This window comes from Equus caballus, chromosome 8, assembly GCF_041296265.1.
Source record: "Equus caballus isolate H_3958 breed thoroughbred chromosome 8, TB-T2T, whole genome shotgun sequence".
NCBI lineage: Eukaryota > Metazoa > Chordata > Mammalia > Perissodactyla > Equidae > Equus > Equus caballus.
Genome location: NC_091691.1, coordinates 75,006,176 through 75,023,396, shown reverse-complemented (window position 1 = coordinate 75,023,396; position 17,221 = coordinate 75,006,176). Strand labels below are relative to the sequence as shown.

General features: G+C 37.9%; 1 protein-coding gene across 12 annotated transcripts in view; it reads left to right on the top strand.

The window, feature by feature from the left end:
- The window catches only part of SMAD2 (SMAD family member 2), an 87,245-nt gene extending 72,901 nt beyond the window's left edge, over positions 1-14,344 (top strand). For all 12 annotated transcript variants that reach the window (XM_023647764.2, XM_023647768.2, XM_023647766.2 and 9 more), the window contains 3 exons: positions 1,448-1,585; positions 1,757-1,901; positions 5,891-14,344. In XM_023647764.2, the coding sequence (XP_023503532.1) occupies positions 1,448-1,585; positions 1,757-1,901; positions 5,891-6,014 (407 nt within the window). In that variant the 3' untranslated portion in view covers positions 6,015-14,344. The remainder of the gene's footprint in view (positions 1-1,447; positions 1,586-1,756; positions 1,902-5,890) is intronic.
- Positions 14,345-17,221: the final 2,877 nt, after the last annotated feature.

Here is a 17,221-nt window from a genome sequence, read left to right as displayed (position 1 = left end):
TTTTTTTATTATTATTATTATTATTATTTTTTTGAGGGAGATTAGCCCTGAGCTAACATTTGGCGTCAATCCTCCTCTTTTTGCTGAGGGAGACTGGCCCTGAGCTAACATCCGTGCCCATCTTCCTCTACTTTTTTTTTTTAGATTTTTCTTATTTTTTCCTTTTTCTCCCCAAAGCACCGTGGTACATAGTTGTATATTCTTAGTTGTGGGTCCTTCTAGTTGTGGCATGTGGGACCTGCCTCAGCCTGGTTTGATGAGCAGTGTCATGTCCGCGCCCAGGATTTGAACCAACGAAACACTGGGCCGCCTGCAGTGGAGCGCTCGAACTTAACCACTGAGCCATGGGGCCAGCCCCCATCTTCCTCTACTTTAAATGTAGGATGCCTACCACAGCATGGGTTAACAAGCCATGTGTAGGTCCACACCTGGGATCCGAACTGGCGAACCCTGGGCCACCGAAGTGGAATGTGTGAACTTAACTGCTGTGCCACTGGGCCTGCCCCAAAGAGATTTTTTTTTTTTTTTTTACAGCACCTGGAGGCCTCCTGCATTTCTTGCCACCTGGCCCCCTCCATCTTCACAGTCAGCAGTGGAGAATCTCTTGTGTTGAATCCCTCACACTCACACTTTGACACCAGGGACAGCCCATCCCTGTTAAGGGATATCACCTGATTAAGTCAGGCACACCAAAGATAATCTCCTTTCTTGAGGTCAGCTGATTTGAGACCTTAACTACACCTGAAAAATCCTTTAGCAGCACCTAGATTAGTGTTTGAATAATAGAGAAAATGTGTGTATACCACAGGTGAGAATCTTAGGTGCTATCTCAGAACTCTACCTTTCACAGTTTTTTATTTTTTAAATGCTTCTATCTAATATTTTGTGGGTATTTGATCTGTCAAATTCTGGAAGCAGTTTATTAAAATCTCCCAAAATAGTTATTTCTTACTTAATTCTGTTTATATATCTAGGAATTTGGTTGCCACCATAACATATAGTTTAAAAGGGGAAAAATGACTCTAACATGTTGATAATTTTTATTACCTTTTTTCTTAACCTTAGTGGGATCTTTAAGGAAATACTGTTTATTATAATGAAGGCGTATTTATCCAAACATTAGTTAATTTCTTCAAAATAATTCAATTTCTTACTTTAAAATAGGATATAATTTGTATGAAATTCTTTACTATGCACATCCTTTTCTACATTGAATACTTTTGATAAACATGTATTATTTTTACAAATCAATAAAATCATTGTTAAAAAAAATACTTGGAAAAATCTATAGTAGTCTGTCTCAGAATTATACTTGAGAAAAGAATAGCTATGAAAAAGGTCATCAAAATACCTTATGTCATTTTAGTATTCCTCTAAGAAGACTCTTCCAAAGTCATACTGAAATAGTAAATGTTATAAAACTAATCCCGTATGTGTTTTGTTTTAGGGAGAGGAGTGCGCTTATATTACATCGGTGGGGAAGTGTTTGCTGAGTGCCTAAGTGATAGTGCAATCTTTGTGCAGAGCCCCAACTGTAATCAGAGATATGGTTGGCACCCGGCAACCGTGTGTAAAATCCCACCAGGTATGTAAGTAAACCTATCAGCTTGCTGAGTCCTTCTAGTTGCTGTTAATTTTAGGAATTAAGAGATGATTTACGTGCTCATATTCTAATATCTGTAACCCTTTTGGAATTATTTTCTTTTAATGTTACTCTTTTTACACAATTTTTTTTTTTTTACTTTTTCAATCTTAGGCTGTAATCTGAAGATCTTCAACAACCAGGAATTTGCTGCTCTTCTGGCTCAGTCTGTTAATCAGGGTTTTGAAGCCGTGTACCAGCTAACTAGAATGTGCACCATAAGAATGAGTTTTGTGAAAGGGTGGGGAGCAGAATACCGGTATGAAATACACATTCAGTTCTTCAATTTCCACACTGTAATTCTTTTCTCTTCCATTCTTTGCATCTTCTGGAGTTCACGTGTCTGTTTTCATTGAGGTTATGGAGTCAGCAGATCTTTATGTAAAATAACAAAAGAAAGTTGGAGGCCTCTAGATTCAAAGCTTGCAAATTCCTGTGCTGGTGTTATAGAAGATAGAATTAAAACATGTACAGAGCGTTAAATACTATAAAAAGGGTATATTTAAAGAGCTCTGTCAGTTCATGGAAAGAGAGACATTTCCACTGAGGCTTGGAGAAGGTTTCTGGTCGAGGTGGCATGTGATCTATGTTCTAAAAGATGCATAGGATTTTGGTAGTCATAGGTACAAGGAGTTGGAAAATTATGATCCTGGCAATAGAATATAGTTCAGTTTAACTGGAGTAGAGAAAGTAAAGAAGAGTAAGGCTGGACAAATAAGTTGAGACCACTTGAGGATAGGATTAAGAGGTGGAACTTTATTCAATATTAAAAGGGGAAGGGAGGTGCCAGGCACTGTGCTGTGTCTTAAATGCAGTATCTCATGCCTTTCAACATGGCTAAGAATTACTGTTTCTGTTATTATCCTTCCTTTATAAGGTTGCAATCTCTGTAGGTAAAAAGAAAAAAAAAATGGTTCAAACTAATACTTATTTGGAAATAAGCTTAGAAAAGATTTGATAATTTGCCCAAGGACACGCTTTGAGTGGTGGAGACAGGACTTGAGAAAGCTCTCCTTGACTGTTAACCTCTTCTCTAAGAATAGTGTAATCATTACGTAATTGAGTTTTGCAAAAGCTAATTTGTTGTCAGGGGATAAGACAGATTAGGCTATTGCTAAATTAAACAGTAGATTGGATTCCACATCAAAGAAAGGGAAGACTTCTTCAGCATATTAAAGGATAGAGCTGTAAGTAAAATACTTAGTCTTTCTCTTTCTTACTCTTATTGCTTACTCTCTGAATGCTTCCTTAAGGAGATACTCATATAGTATAGTAATAGCACTTCTGTTTTATCTAGCAATTTGGCCCTTCTTCAGAATTTATTTCATTTCATTTGGACTTGATTCCTTATCTTAAACAAGTTTTGTGAGGTATATGACTTTTGAGATGGTGAGATTTGAGGTGTACTGGTTGAATACTTTTGTAAAACTATATTGTGTGTGAGGGGCCAGCCCCATGGCCGAGTGGTTAAGTTTGTGTGCTCTGCTTTGGCGGCCCATGGTTTCACCAGTTCAGATCCTGGGCGCAGACATGGCACCGCTCATCAAGCCGTGCTGAGGCGGCGTCCCACATGCCACAACTAGAAAGACCCACAACTAAAAATACACAACTATGTACTGGGGGGCTTTGGGAGAAAAAGGAAAAATTTTATAAAATCTTAAAAAAAAAATGTGTATATATATATATATATATGTATGTATATAAAATGTGTGATGTATTTATATCCTAGAATGAAGATTTGTCACTATTTTGTCTAAGTTTTAATAGTAGAATAATTTATTTTCTGACTTTGCTGTAGTTCTTTTGTTTTAATCTTTTCCCTTTTGAGATGTGATATCTTTAAAGAATGCTGGGTTCCTTTTTTTCCTTTGAACTTGAACTGACCTGAGTTGATACTAAAGTTAGATTCCAGTGGTACTATCTGATACCGAGTTTTTAGGTCAGACATTTTTTTTTTTTTCTTCAAAAGATTAGAATGTTGCAGAACATGTTAGAAATTCAGTGGAATTAAATATGAACTGCACGGGACAGGGAGAATTCCAGTGTAGGTCTCCTGCTAAGAACAGTTTTAATTGGCAGAGAGATGCTGCCCTTCGTTCATTGTGGCCTCTGCCGTTCTTTAACCCAGACATAATTTAAAATCTATAATTGTGAGACGCAGTAATATACAGTGTGTTTTTATAGGTATGGAGTCATGTACATTACTTTGGGTAACAAAATAGTTTCCTTTAATATTGACAGATCAGAATAGCGTCAGATACCCATATACTTGGGAACTGTGGGTAGTTACCAAGAACCTTTTATTCTAATGACACTGGAGCTGAGGAGGTAGAGCTAATGGTTGGATTTCTAAAACTGTTTTCCAGTTTCTGTAATGCCAGCTTGATTACCAGAATAAAAATCAGGGAATGTAAGCAGGAAATATAAGTTATAAAGAATTCATATTTAATTGAGAAATGTCTGAGTTAAGTGAATCAGTACTAGAGTGACGAAAAAGGTAGGGAGGTGGCCTCACGTATGTTTCGGTGCCCAAATAAGTGTAGTAACAGCCTTCTTAAACCCATATCTCTTCAGTGACCTGGAGTAGGAATGATTCCTGAAGGTTAAACTAATCTAGTAATAAATGATCTGATGGAAAACAAACTGGGAAATAACCAGAATTCAGCACACGGGAAGATCAAAATTAAAAGAGGTCTTGGCAAAATTACTGCAGAAGGCTTGATCTCAAGGGGAGAGAGAAGGTGGGCGAAACTTTATGTGAAGAACAGAACAACAAAAAGGACAGGGAAAGATGAGAAGGGGTCAGTCTTGCCTATCCCTCACGGATAGTGTGAGTCAGTTGTGAAGAGTGCTGGTGCAATTTTAAGCTGCATAAACCAAAATATAGTATCTAAATCAACATAAGGCAGTGAGTCTGTACAGATCAGATTGGGGACTGATGTGTTCTGTTCCATGTGTCATGTTGTTGGAATGATCACATAGCAAAATGTCTTCTTGTGTGTCCCTGACCCTAAGACAAGGATTCAAGAGTAAGGAATTTATTCAGGAAATGGAGGAAACACTGCTAAGGAAGGAGGAAGTAGGAAAGTGAGGTAGGGGAGGGAAGGCAGCCAATGCCATTATTCAGCCATCTACTATAGTGGGTGGGTCACCAGACCTTATTCCCTTAGGAAAACTTTGGGAAATAGTAAAGAACATACAGAATTAGCCCACCCAGAGGGAAAGGAAACTGGGCATTTAAATGCCAATTGCTGTGTCATTGGTTGAGGGCTGCTCCTAGGGATGTTAATTTCCTGGCACTGCTAATCTACTCTACATGTGGACAGAGGAGAGAGGATCTCAGGCACAGGAATGTGGATACATGCCATTGGAAATTTGCTAGAGAACACTGAAAAATCTGAAGGGCACAGACACCGTCTGCTCCAGAAAACCACAACCTTTGAAATACGGTTGTAAATTGTATCGAGCTTGTGTCTTTTGGAGGTGAAGAGTTGATAATGGCCTTTTCTCCTCTTTGAAGGGCTGTCACATTAAAGAAGCAAGCCAGCTTACTGACTTATATAGTAAATAAGACAGAGCTAAAAATCAGTACGTGGAAGTGACAGGATGTCACTGAAGAATTTGTAATGCCCAGACGGTAGCCCATTTTGTTGAAGTACTGGAGGTGTTTCCTATTAAAAGCCTGCATGATGCTGTTTCTTATTAAAAGTCATTCATTGGCTTTGTCAGGGAACAGTTGAACTCCAGCTCTTAACGTCTGTGTTAAGCTTGGGTCAGAATTCTGTTTTGTTTTGGTATACTTTAAATTTGAACCCTATTCCATTTGGGCTTCATTTAGTATTTGAGTATCTTCTGTGGTTTTTTAGTAATTAGGGTGACTGTATATTCCGGTTTACTTGGGCTAGTCCTGATTTATCTCTCTTGCCCTGGAATGATTAATAATACCTTCTCTTAAAGGTGTCCCATTTTGGATGGTAAATAATAAAGTCACCCTACTGATTTTGAGGGGGAAAGAATGTTTTTATAAATCTCTTTAAAAGAAAAAAAAGTTATCAGAAGTACTTTGTTAGACTTTTGAGGATTAAACAGTTTTCAGAATAATAAATATCCAAACTTAATACTTGTTTAGAACAATTTAGGTTTTAGTACATACAACCTTTTAATTTATCTAAATTCTTATTTTATGTAGCTAAACGTAGATATTGTTCTTTTACTTTCATAATTATTTTCTCGTATTCTTTTAAACAGAAGGCAGACGGTAACAAGCACTCCTTGCTGGATTGAACTGCATCTGAATGGACCCCTACAGTGGTTGGACAAAGTATTAACTCAGATGGGATCCCCATCAGTGCGTTGCTCAAGCATGTCATAAAGCTTCGTCACCAATGAAGTCCCATCAAAAGACTTAATGTAACAACTCTTCTGTCATAGTATTTGTGTGTGGTCCCCATGGACTTTTGACTATCGGAAAATTCAAGAGAGAAAACAGCACTTGAGGTCTCATCAATTAAAGCACCTTGTGGAGTCGGTTTCCTATATTCGAATATTAGATGGGAAAATTAGTGTCTAGAAATACCCTCCCATAAAGGAGGAAGAGAAGATTTTAAAGACTTACTGATGTCTTGTTGGGCATAAAACTGAGTGTCCCAAAGGTTTATTAATAACAGTAGTAGTTACGTGTACAGGTAATGTATCATGATCCAGTATCACAGTATTGTGCTGTTTATATACACTTTTAGTTTGCATCAATTAGGTGTGTGTGTGCTGCTTCTTGATTTAGGCAAGCCTTTATAAAGTTACAGTACCTAATCTGTTATTCCCACTTCTCCGTTATTTTTGTGTGTCTTTTTTAATATATAATATATATCAAGATTTTCAAATTATCATTTAGAAGCAGATTTCCCTTGTAGAAAAACTAATTTTTCTGCCTTTTACCAAAAATAAACTCTTGGGGGAAGAAAAGTGGATTAACTTTTGAAATCCTTGACCTTAATGTGTTCAGTGGGTCTTAAACATTCATTCTTTTTGTGTTTGTTTATTTACTGCTAAATCTCATTATAAGGAAACCTTGCCAAAAGAAAATCTTTCCAAACAACTTCATTCCCACTTTTGTCCTGATACCACAACAGCATAGCATGGCAGCCATCACCGCAGTGGTTGCACTGATACTGCCAGCACCAGTTAATTCTGGGTACAGTAAGAATTCATAGGGAGTATGCCCCTTTGTCTTACACCAACTTTCAACGGATAATAATTGACTTGTGTGACGTAGCAGTCTATTGATTTATCCTTACACCTCATAAAAAAAATCCACAGGTGGCACTATAATTATTTTCAGGGATATGCTACAATTGTTGCAGTGTATTTATCCTTTTTTAAACCCCAGTCTATAGATATAAACACTCTTTTTTAAAAGGTATTTTAAGATATTGCAGTGGCAGACCTTGTGCTCTTTGATTTGAGTAGTTTCATTTGATTTAGTTACCAGATTGTATTATGAAATGGACCTTTTATAAATGTAATTGCTTCTGCAAAATACCTAGAAAAGTGATGCTGAGGTATGATCAGCAAATAACGACCATCTGTTTTTAAAGTATGTTGTATTCAATTTATAAAATCTGTGATTTTACATGATTACAAATTCAGAATTTTAAAAATTGGGGGAGAAGCAGTTGCAAGTTTTTTAGCTTATAGTTACCTACATTCTGAGCTCTTCTTAACTAATCCTGAATATGCAATTGACCATTATAACCAGCCGTATTTTATGCTCTGCAGTGAAAACGGATTCCAGAAGCTCTGTTGATAGTCCATTCTGCAGCAAATAATCCTTATGTCTAATGTTGACTCATTGCAGTTTAAACATTTCTTATTTGCATCTCAGTAGAAGTTGAAAATAACCACTCCTGGTCCCCTTCTAGTAAAAATTTTCATATTTTTGAAGATCGATATCTTTAGTACTTGTTCTTTGAAACCATATTCACCTGTCTCTACAAATGTCATTTTTAGTACTTTTAGCATTTGGTTGTTTGCTATTAGCTGTTCCCCAGTTTTCAATATTTACGTGTACATGTATGTGTTCATGTAACTTGGTATAGTAGTTTTTATTCATCCAACAAATATTTATTGTTCACCTGTTACGTGTGCCAGGAACTTTCTTAGCCTTTGGGTAAAGGTGAACAAGGCAGATATGGTCCCTGCCTTTGCTGAGACAGCAGTTACTCTATCCCGTAATCAACTTATTTTTCTGTGAAGGAGATAAACAGTGTACTGTGATAGAACATAACAGAGGGACGGCTTCTCTAAGGAAGTGATGCTTGAGCTAACGCTTGATGGGAGGAAGGAGCAAGCTTTGTGGAAAGCCAGGAAAGAGAGGCATTCCTGTCAAAAATGACATCAAATGCGAAGACATTTTAAAGGAAACTCGTTCGGTATGAATGCTTTATATAAACACCTCTCCACAGATCCACGCTGGAGGGTCGGCATGGTTCTGCAGATTCTAACAGTGGAAGGTGGCCTTATTCTGTGATAGACTGCGTTGTCTGTCATTCTCACTAATATTTCTTCCTCCTTGAGCCCTTGCTGTACAGTTTGTCATTTGCACCACATCAATACCATTTAATTTAACAACCCCTTCTTTAGATCTGCCTTGGGCAGATTTTTGCCATTGTCCTGGCTGCTTGCTTCCAGACGTCCTGCTGCCCGCTAATTACTGCTTCTACAGCCCATCTTGTGATTCAAGTATGTGTCCCACTGCCAGACCTACTGGAGATAACCCGTGGAACCTCTGCCTTTTGGAGGTGTTCACTTAAAACCTGTAGTGATGTTAGGGAACAGTCCTAGGGGCATAGAACAACTTTGAAAGTGGTAGAAGGTCCTGGCAGTTACTCCTGTATTGCTATGTGAAGTGAAGCAGTGCCGCCCACAGATTTCCATAGTGGACCACGGCTCTGCCATCATGGTGGGTTCTTCTTGACAGTGTGAAACTGGGACTCAGCTCTTTGGAAGCAGCTATCGTATTGAGCAGTTTATATCTGTCGAGCAGTTGACTTCATGGTAGTGATTACATTTATGTGAATATGTTTAATCGTATTTGCTTTTTAATGAGATGTTAATTTTTGCATTCTGTTTTGTCTACTGTGGCCTAATTCTTGTTCATTGTTTTTTTACTTTATAGCGGCTGTTTTCATTCTTCTAAGTGATAAGAGGTCTTGAGTTTTGTCTTTCTTTAAATTAGCGACATTATTTAGAATTTCTCCTTCATAGTGCTGGTAATTTCCTCAGTTTAACAACATGAGAACTGAATGACCATGCTTTCCATCACATTTCTAAGATGAGTGGTGGTGTTCACAGATTGCATAGAGACACCTTAGGCTGGCTTAAGGCATTAGAGGCTGGTGACATTCCCTCTGACTTTGATCTAACCAGTGGCAGCTTCATTTTTATTCTGTATTGGAGTTCTACATAGATTTCTTTTTAAAAAAGAGTTTCGTTTCTTTAAAAAAAGAAGTTTGAAAAGTCTTGGTACCCACTGGTTAAGATTTGAGAACATAACTGATGTTGGAATAGCCCTGCTTGTGTTCTTTTCTCATCCTGCTTTAAGAAACTTTCCTGGTTAGGTTTGAACTACACCAGTGTACTGATTATACGTTATGATAGACATTCGTTCAGTAAGCTTTGATGGCTGTTCTTTACCCAGCCACTGTGATAGATATTGAGTAATAAAAAAGATGACAATCAAGCTGTGCTTAGTCTTGTGGGGGCTACTTTCTCTCTTGGGACCTATCACTTTTCTAGAAGGAAATCTGCCTAATTTTTCTTGAAAGCTAAATTTTCTTATTCTGTACTATTTTTCTGTATTCCAAATATATGTTTTCAGATTGTTTAATATCTAGTTTTTTGTTTGTTTTTTACCTTAAACCATATCTAGTTTTGCTTGGTTCAGACGTTGTCAGATTTTCTTCCTTGTTAAAATTACTTAATTTTACTTTATTTGTGCCTTTATTGTCAGTTTCATCAAGACTAAGACTTTGAAGGTGAAAAGCAATCAGTCTAGTCTCTTGCTCGTTGAAATCAAATAAGAGAGTATATACCCAGTTGCTTTCTCTACCTCTTCCAAAAATTGTCCAAATATACCTTTTAAGATCTTATTTTTTTTAAATAACTAAATACTTTGAGCATTTAGTCAGTAATAGGTACCCTCCAGGTCTGGTTGATGGTGGAATATAAAGTAACACAAGACAGTCTTCACTGTACTTAAAATTTGTCTTTATGTACAGTCTTTGCTTTCATAGTGGAACATCCCAGTTTCATAGTTGGCTTCCCCCAGCTCCATGCCGTCCCTCTAGTATCTCGCTAGATAACTAAGTAGTCTGTGGACGTAAGCAACACACGAGCTTTTCTTTTGCTCTGACCTAATGCATTGATGTTCAGACATAACAGGCAGGTTATTGTTCATTTTCTTTCCTTCATGAGCTTTAGTTTGTTAACTCTTTTATGTTCATCAACTGAATTTTATTCTTCCTCCCTTTCTCTTGACAACATGTATCCCTGGTGGTTTTGCTGGTTGCCCTTTTCCTTGCCAACCATGTTTTATCTGTGTACATCAGAATGTTTCTCTCCTTTTAACATTACTAAAGACCAAAAAAGATGGTGCTCTTCATTCCCAAAGTCCTAATTGCTTCACCATTCAAGGTATGTTGTTCAAATTGGTCAATCACTTAAGTCTTAGAAATGGCTCAGAAATTCTCTCCAGTTAAATGTCATTGTGACTAGAAAATAGCATAAATCATCAGATTCTATTTTAAATTCTGTTTAGGATTATGAACTTTTCTGGCAGTTGCAGCCAATGATTTCCCTCCAACCCTATTTTCAACTTGGAGCTGATTGGATTGTTGTGTTTAGTACAATCAAGAGTAATAATGATAGTATGTGGTCTCTAGAGGTAGTCAGAATCTTACTGTTGAGTTCCTTTTGTATCTTCCTTTTCAAGTTTTCATAAATGTTTTGTCTGTTCATACTGCCTTTTATATGTGGGGATTGAGGGACAAATTATCTCTTGGGGTAAAATTCCTGTGTTTTGAGCCTCAATCAGGAAATGTGAACTGTACTAGATATAGATAGCCTCATGACAGCCTTTATGATAAGAACTTATCTAACATGTTCACATAATTTCTTGAGTAGGAACTGTTTCATCTTGGGTATTACAGCTAACTTTATATATAGCATAACTGCCTTAAATCTTTTTAGTAGGAAATAAATTTATAATTTGTGTGTATGGATTTATATATATACACATAATACACTCAGAAGAACCTTAACAGTAGGGAGTCATTCATCTGCATACATTTTAACAACGTTGAATGATTCTGTTTAGATCTCACATGTCAGTAAAAAAGTTCTTAATTTGCTTGCAGACATTTTCCTTTGATGGGCAGACCATCAGAGTAATTTTTTTATTCTGCCAGAGTCCTAACTGGTGGTTTGGTTAGTATGCCGCTTTTAGGCAACTTGACAATTAAGAATCGTAACTGGAATTCGTTGACATCAAATAAGGCTCTCCCATATAGCCCTGCATTAAATTACATTCAGTGGTCTTTGGAAGGTACAAGCTTAGGGTTAACTGTTTTGTTTTTTTTTTTTGATAATATTAGATTGCAGATCTCCCCCCCCCCCCCCAACACACACCCCCTTAATTCTCTTCCACCTGGTGAAAGATTGCTGCTTAAGATACCCGGAAAGTACCACTACCGAAAGTCAAGTTCCTCCTGTATTTAAGGGTAGCCTGACAGTGCTTCAGACCTGCCTGCCTTAGCCTTGCTCAGCAGGAATGGATTTCCAAAGTTCTTTGGGTCGTCTTTGATTCACGGAGGATCTGACCAGAGTACAGCCTAAGTGAACTTCAGTGTCAGTTGGTTGGCTGCCATGAGATCCATAATAAACCCAAAATTTCACCATTGATTGAAATGTAAGGGGCCCTTGGAAGAATAATGCATCTGCGATGGGAGTAAGAAGGATTCATTATCTCCACCCAAAGGACTTTTAGATTTTTTCCAAGAATTTCTTAAAAAATGATATTCTCTTACTCGCCAAAAAAACCCTCTTAATTTCTCCAAAATTTCCAGTTTGCATTGTTGGGTGGAGGGTAGGGATTTACTTCCTATTTCTAACTAAAGATGATAATTTCTTGAAGCATGAAATCCATAATATATTGATTTAAAGACAAAAGTAAAGTTTTAGAATTATAAGAAAACTATTCCATTTCACACTCTTAACGTTGTTCTTTCTCCTTGTGGCTTTAAAGCTTTTGGCTGTTTTACAATGTTAGTCACTAGATAACTTGCCATATTTCTGGTTCTATATTAAGTTCTACCCTTTACAATGCTGTAGCATAAAGTTGGTGCTCAGCATTTGTCTGTAGGAATAGAAGTCTCACTAAAGTCTCTTCTTCCAAGGAGATTTTCTTTTTCTCAGTAAGTCACTAAGAAAATATCTGTTTGTCACTCTCATTATTCAAACACTTGAATTGCTCAAGCAAAAAAAAAATGGTGAGGAAGAAGAGGGTCCTTTTCTGGTGAATGTATGTACCTGCTTTAAGAATGTAGTCATTTGTTGGTTCGTGTAACTAATAGAACGGATTAATTTAAATTGGAAGAGATAATTATCACATATGTAGCAGATAGGTAACATGAATGGTTTTTAAATTTTTTTTTAAAAACCCTATTTCTTGACAAAATGCAGAACCCAAATAGGTCATTTCTTAGACCAACTTTACCTCAGGCTTCTTTTTTGCTTTTTTGACCCTGACTTTAAAGCATAAATATTTGTATCTTTCTATTAGTGATAGTGAAGCTGTGACACTAACCATTTTTATACAAGAGGGCAAAACAAGAAAAACTGTAGAGATTAAGATGAAAGTAGTTCCGCAGTTGTTGAACTAGATCCCAGCATTGCAGGCAAAACACGTTCAGATCTGAGGATGTTGTTTTGCCGTCTTTTCCCAAGGCCAGGCCTTCTGGCAGAGCACACTTAAAAGTAGCATAATTTGGGGCCTTTGTAATCCACGGGAAATATCTCCAGTTGGCAGCCGTCTTTTCAGTATATGAAGCAAGAATGTGGGAAAAGGTTGGCAGAGAGTGTTTTCACCTAAAAAAAAGAATATGAAAAGATGTATAAAACTGGATTATTCATTTAGCTCTGGGAATCTCAAAAAAGATACAGTAAAATGCTATTTAACCGGACAAACCCAGAAGAACCTTTAGAGGATTTGTCTGAAAACAGGTTTCAAGCATGAACTTTTCTACACTACTCACAAATTTGCTTAAGTGATACCAACTGTTCTTAAAATTGACACCGTTAAATAAGATATTTATGGACTCCTAGGAACTAGCTGTTAGCAAATGTCCTAAAAATATTTTTGAGCTGATGCCCTCATAGATAGCCTTGTGCTTGTGAAAATTCTTAGCCTTTTTCTAGTGATACTAAGGAAGGAGTGAGTGGTGTTCTTGACCAACTGCCCTAGTGTGCCTGGGACTGAGGGGTCTCCTGGATGCAGGACTTTCAGTGCTAAACCCAGGAAAGTCCCAGGCACCCCAGGAGGTGCCGATCACCCCAGGTATTCTTGTGATTACCGTCATTCCCTAAACGTGATAGTTACAATTCAATTCAGCTGCCCTGTGGTTGTCAACATTTCTGATACTTGGTTATGCACTGTCCAATCACTTAGTCCTGTGGATGGAACATGAGATTTGTAACAAATAATAGCTAATGGCACCTATGTGGTGGTGAGACTAAGTAATCCAGGGAAGGAAACCAGTGATTTAATGAAATAGAGAAGAGGCAGCTAGATAGCTAAGTTCTTCAGAATCTGTGTGTCTATGTAAGTACAAGTCACGTCTTTATGGCGATAAATTGAATCCGAATTTCAAATTTTTCACAGTTAAAGAAAACAGTGGTGGTGTGGATTTCTTCTCTCTTGAGGGAAAATATGGCCTTGGATGCTCTATCCTCCACTACATTCCCCAGACTATCCTGCTCAAGACTAGAATGTGGTATTATATTTATTCTCAGTGGATGTTGTATTGAGATTACTAAATGCATCAGCCAGTGGCAGGTGATGGAACTGGCTGTCCTGAACCAGACTGAGCAGTGCCCCTCACTTCTTTTCCGATAGCCTCCTACTGTCAGGTGCTTACCCAGCCAGAACCCCAACCACAGGAGGTGAGATTTCCTAATACGGCATTAATTTTGTAATGCAATACGATGGATGCAGTCTGCTCTCGTTTCCCTGTGGTAGTCCTCGGAGACTGCATCCTCTGTGCACTGTGATGTAGATGGTAGATGTGTTCTTTGTAAGCTTTAATCCTATGATTGTCAAAGTGCGATGTGGTTCCATTTTTTTAATTAAACAATGAGCTGAGGCTTTATTACAGCTGGTTTTCAAGTTAAAATTGTGAAATACTGATTTCCTTCCCCCACCCACACCAAATATTTTAGTCTATTTAAAGTACAAGAAAAATAGTTCTACTTAAGAAAACATTGCTTCAATGTCCTGTGATTTCTGGTCAATTTTTATATATATCTGTGTGTGTCTGTCTGTGCTCTCACTTTTTACCTTGTTGCCTCTTTACCTGTGTCAACAGTACTTTCACCATTGAAAGGTGAACATTTTTTCCTAGCATTAAAAAAAGCCATTTGAGTTGTTTACCATGTTATTATGGGACTAATTTTTAATTGTTTTAATTGATTTTGATTTAAACTGGTCTTTTTTTTTAGAAGGGATTATATTTTACTGTCCACACCCTAAATTATATGGAAACAAAAAAAAATGTGTTGTGTGTATTTCGCATAATGGAAGTATGATATGAAGAGTGCATCTTTTTATTGTTGAGGTTTGGTGTTACATAAGTTTATTCCACTCCTCCGGGAGACACATATGCAGTACTTAATGTACGCCGCATGCATACAGCACACACCCTGCAGTGCTAGTAAGTCATGCATTTTAGTTTATTTCACAGCTTGCCTATGCCAAATTAATGATCTAATACACATGATCTATGCTGTAAACAAAACAGAGTAGTAGATGAAATTCACGTTCCCTCTGAAAATGTACTCTTAGCAAAAAAAAAGCAAATGCTATTTTTAAAAAAGACTCCATTGAAAAATACTAGGTAAGACATAGTCTACTCATAATTATATCGTCATCATGAAATAATTGAAAAACTGTTTAGATCAACCAGACTTCCTTTGTGCCTTGCAAGAGTTCAGTTTCTGTGATGAGTCAGTATTTAGTATTTCTCTGGTTAGACTGCTGTCCTCAAACTTCTAAAACGCATGCTTTAGGATGCAACAAAAGGGCCTCAAATGCTAAAAAAACCACTACCCTACTTGACATTGAGTAGCCAGGGATTAGCATATTTTCATCAACAATTTTGTGTTGGTAGAAGACATTTCAACAAATCTTACTTAAATTGCTACACCATACCACTCTATAAACCGTCTCAAAGGAGCCTTCCAGCATTGAACTACAGCATCGTTCAGTTGATACGTGACCAGAGGAGCTCCTTTTCCCTCGTCACCTCGCCCTGGGACTATTCCTGCTGGCCAGCCTGCTGTTAGTGAGACTGGTTTTCTGCACCAGGAGATTTTTATAACAATCCTAGAGTACATAATTGCACATGTCCGTGAAGGGCTGAAGAGTAGGGGGGGAGTATCGTGTATGTGGGCTTTCTCCCCACTTGACAAATCTCTTTTTTCCCCCTTCGAAAAGATTGAAAGCACCTTAGTGTGGGAAGCAGACATACTAGTATGCGCTTGTACCAGCGCAGTCATTTTAAGCACTGGGTGTGTCCAGGAGCTAGGATGTTCATTTGTTCCTCAAGAAGATATTTGCACCAGGTGGGTCGTCCAGCTTCCTTTTGAACAGACACTCATCCTTTTCATCAAAATATGTAAGATGAGCCCAACCTAAAAATTAGAAAGTTCACAAATGCAGCAATCCAAAAGAAACAAAAAGTCAAAGGCATACGTAAAAACTATTTTCTGCTACAATGAATAGGTATGGAAATACTTGTAGAATTGATTTAACTGGTGGTGATTTTGTGAAAAAGCAAATGTCATGCTAGTTTGCCCATAGGAAGACATAATTACATTCTTAAAATCACATCAGGAGAAGGCAAGAACATTGAATCAGACTTAGGGGAACAAGTTCAGTGATAAGCCAACAGCAGACTACATGCTCTGTGAAGCTCCAGGAGAATAGAATGTTAACGTGCTCCAGTCCAAGCTGCCTGGCATTATTAGTTACAGAATAAATGGAGTTTGAGATACGGATTTGCCAGTTTTCATAATCTCCTCAATAGTTTTGTTGGCTGCCCTTGCTGCACCTACCTTAAGGCTATGTGTTAATAAACTTGCTTTAAAAGTTTTTAAAGTGGGCCTGGCCCTGTGGCTGAGTGGCTGAAAGTTCCGTGCTGTGCTTCGGTGGCCTGGGTTTACAGGTTCGGATCCCGGGTACGGACCTACTCCACTCATCAGGCAGCAGTGGAGGCGTCCCACATACAAAAAATAGATTGGCCCAGGGATTAGCTCAGGGCAAATCTCACACGCACACGTTTTTAAAGTAGTTTAGGAAAGAGATGATACCAGAGGAAGGAAAAGGTGCTTCTGAACAACATGGTCTGGGGAGAGGACGGACAAAATACCACTTCAGCACAGTGTTCAAGGATGCATTGAATTTGGATAGGTGGAGAGGACTTTTAAAGCTTGTCAAAATGAGGTCTTGGAACAGAATTCTTGTTTGTGGGTCTGAATGTGCATGAAAACTGGACAACACTACAGAGCTGCTGTGTATGGCGTGCAGAAAACTGACAGCCACAGGCTGGGCAGATGCTACTGTGAAGCCCACATCTAGTAGAAGAGTGTAAGGAACTGGGACGTGAAGGCCTGTAGACAGCCGTACAGCTTGGGTTTCATAATCTACAGTGAGGTTGTGCTTGCTTCTGAGCTGTCAGTCTGGGGCAAAGGACATGAGAGCACCAGCCGTAGCCCCATCAAGGATGGGCTGCTTGGGGGCTGAGGGAGTTGAAACATACATATACATATACTGTGTGTATCAAGTGAAACTTAACTTTTTGCTCACAGCTGAAGATTATTAATCTAGAGCACCCTCTGGAATTCTTTGCAGAATTTTGCCTGTATGTAGATTTTTCTGATAGGAATCATCAGAGGCCTTACTCACTGCCCAGCAGCCATCTTCACTGAGATCACCTATCTTGAACTTAAGCTGGAATTAACTCTGCTTTTAAATCTTAAGGTTTTTTTCATGAGATCTTATCTCTAAACTATATTGACTTGTTATTAGCAGTGTGTCATCACACTTTTAAATATAAATGCCATGTAAATAAGATTTTAATACAAATGATGACCCACTTTTAAATGGTTGCTTGCAGTTTTTAAGTGTGTTTAGGCTGCAGTGGGAAAAATGAAGATTTATACAAGCCTAGCTTAACATCTGGAATAAAAGAATTCTAGGTTGCCTTTTTGTATTGAAAGTATTTTTATATTGAAAAAAACAGATTAGTA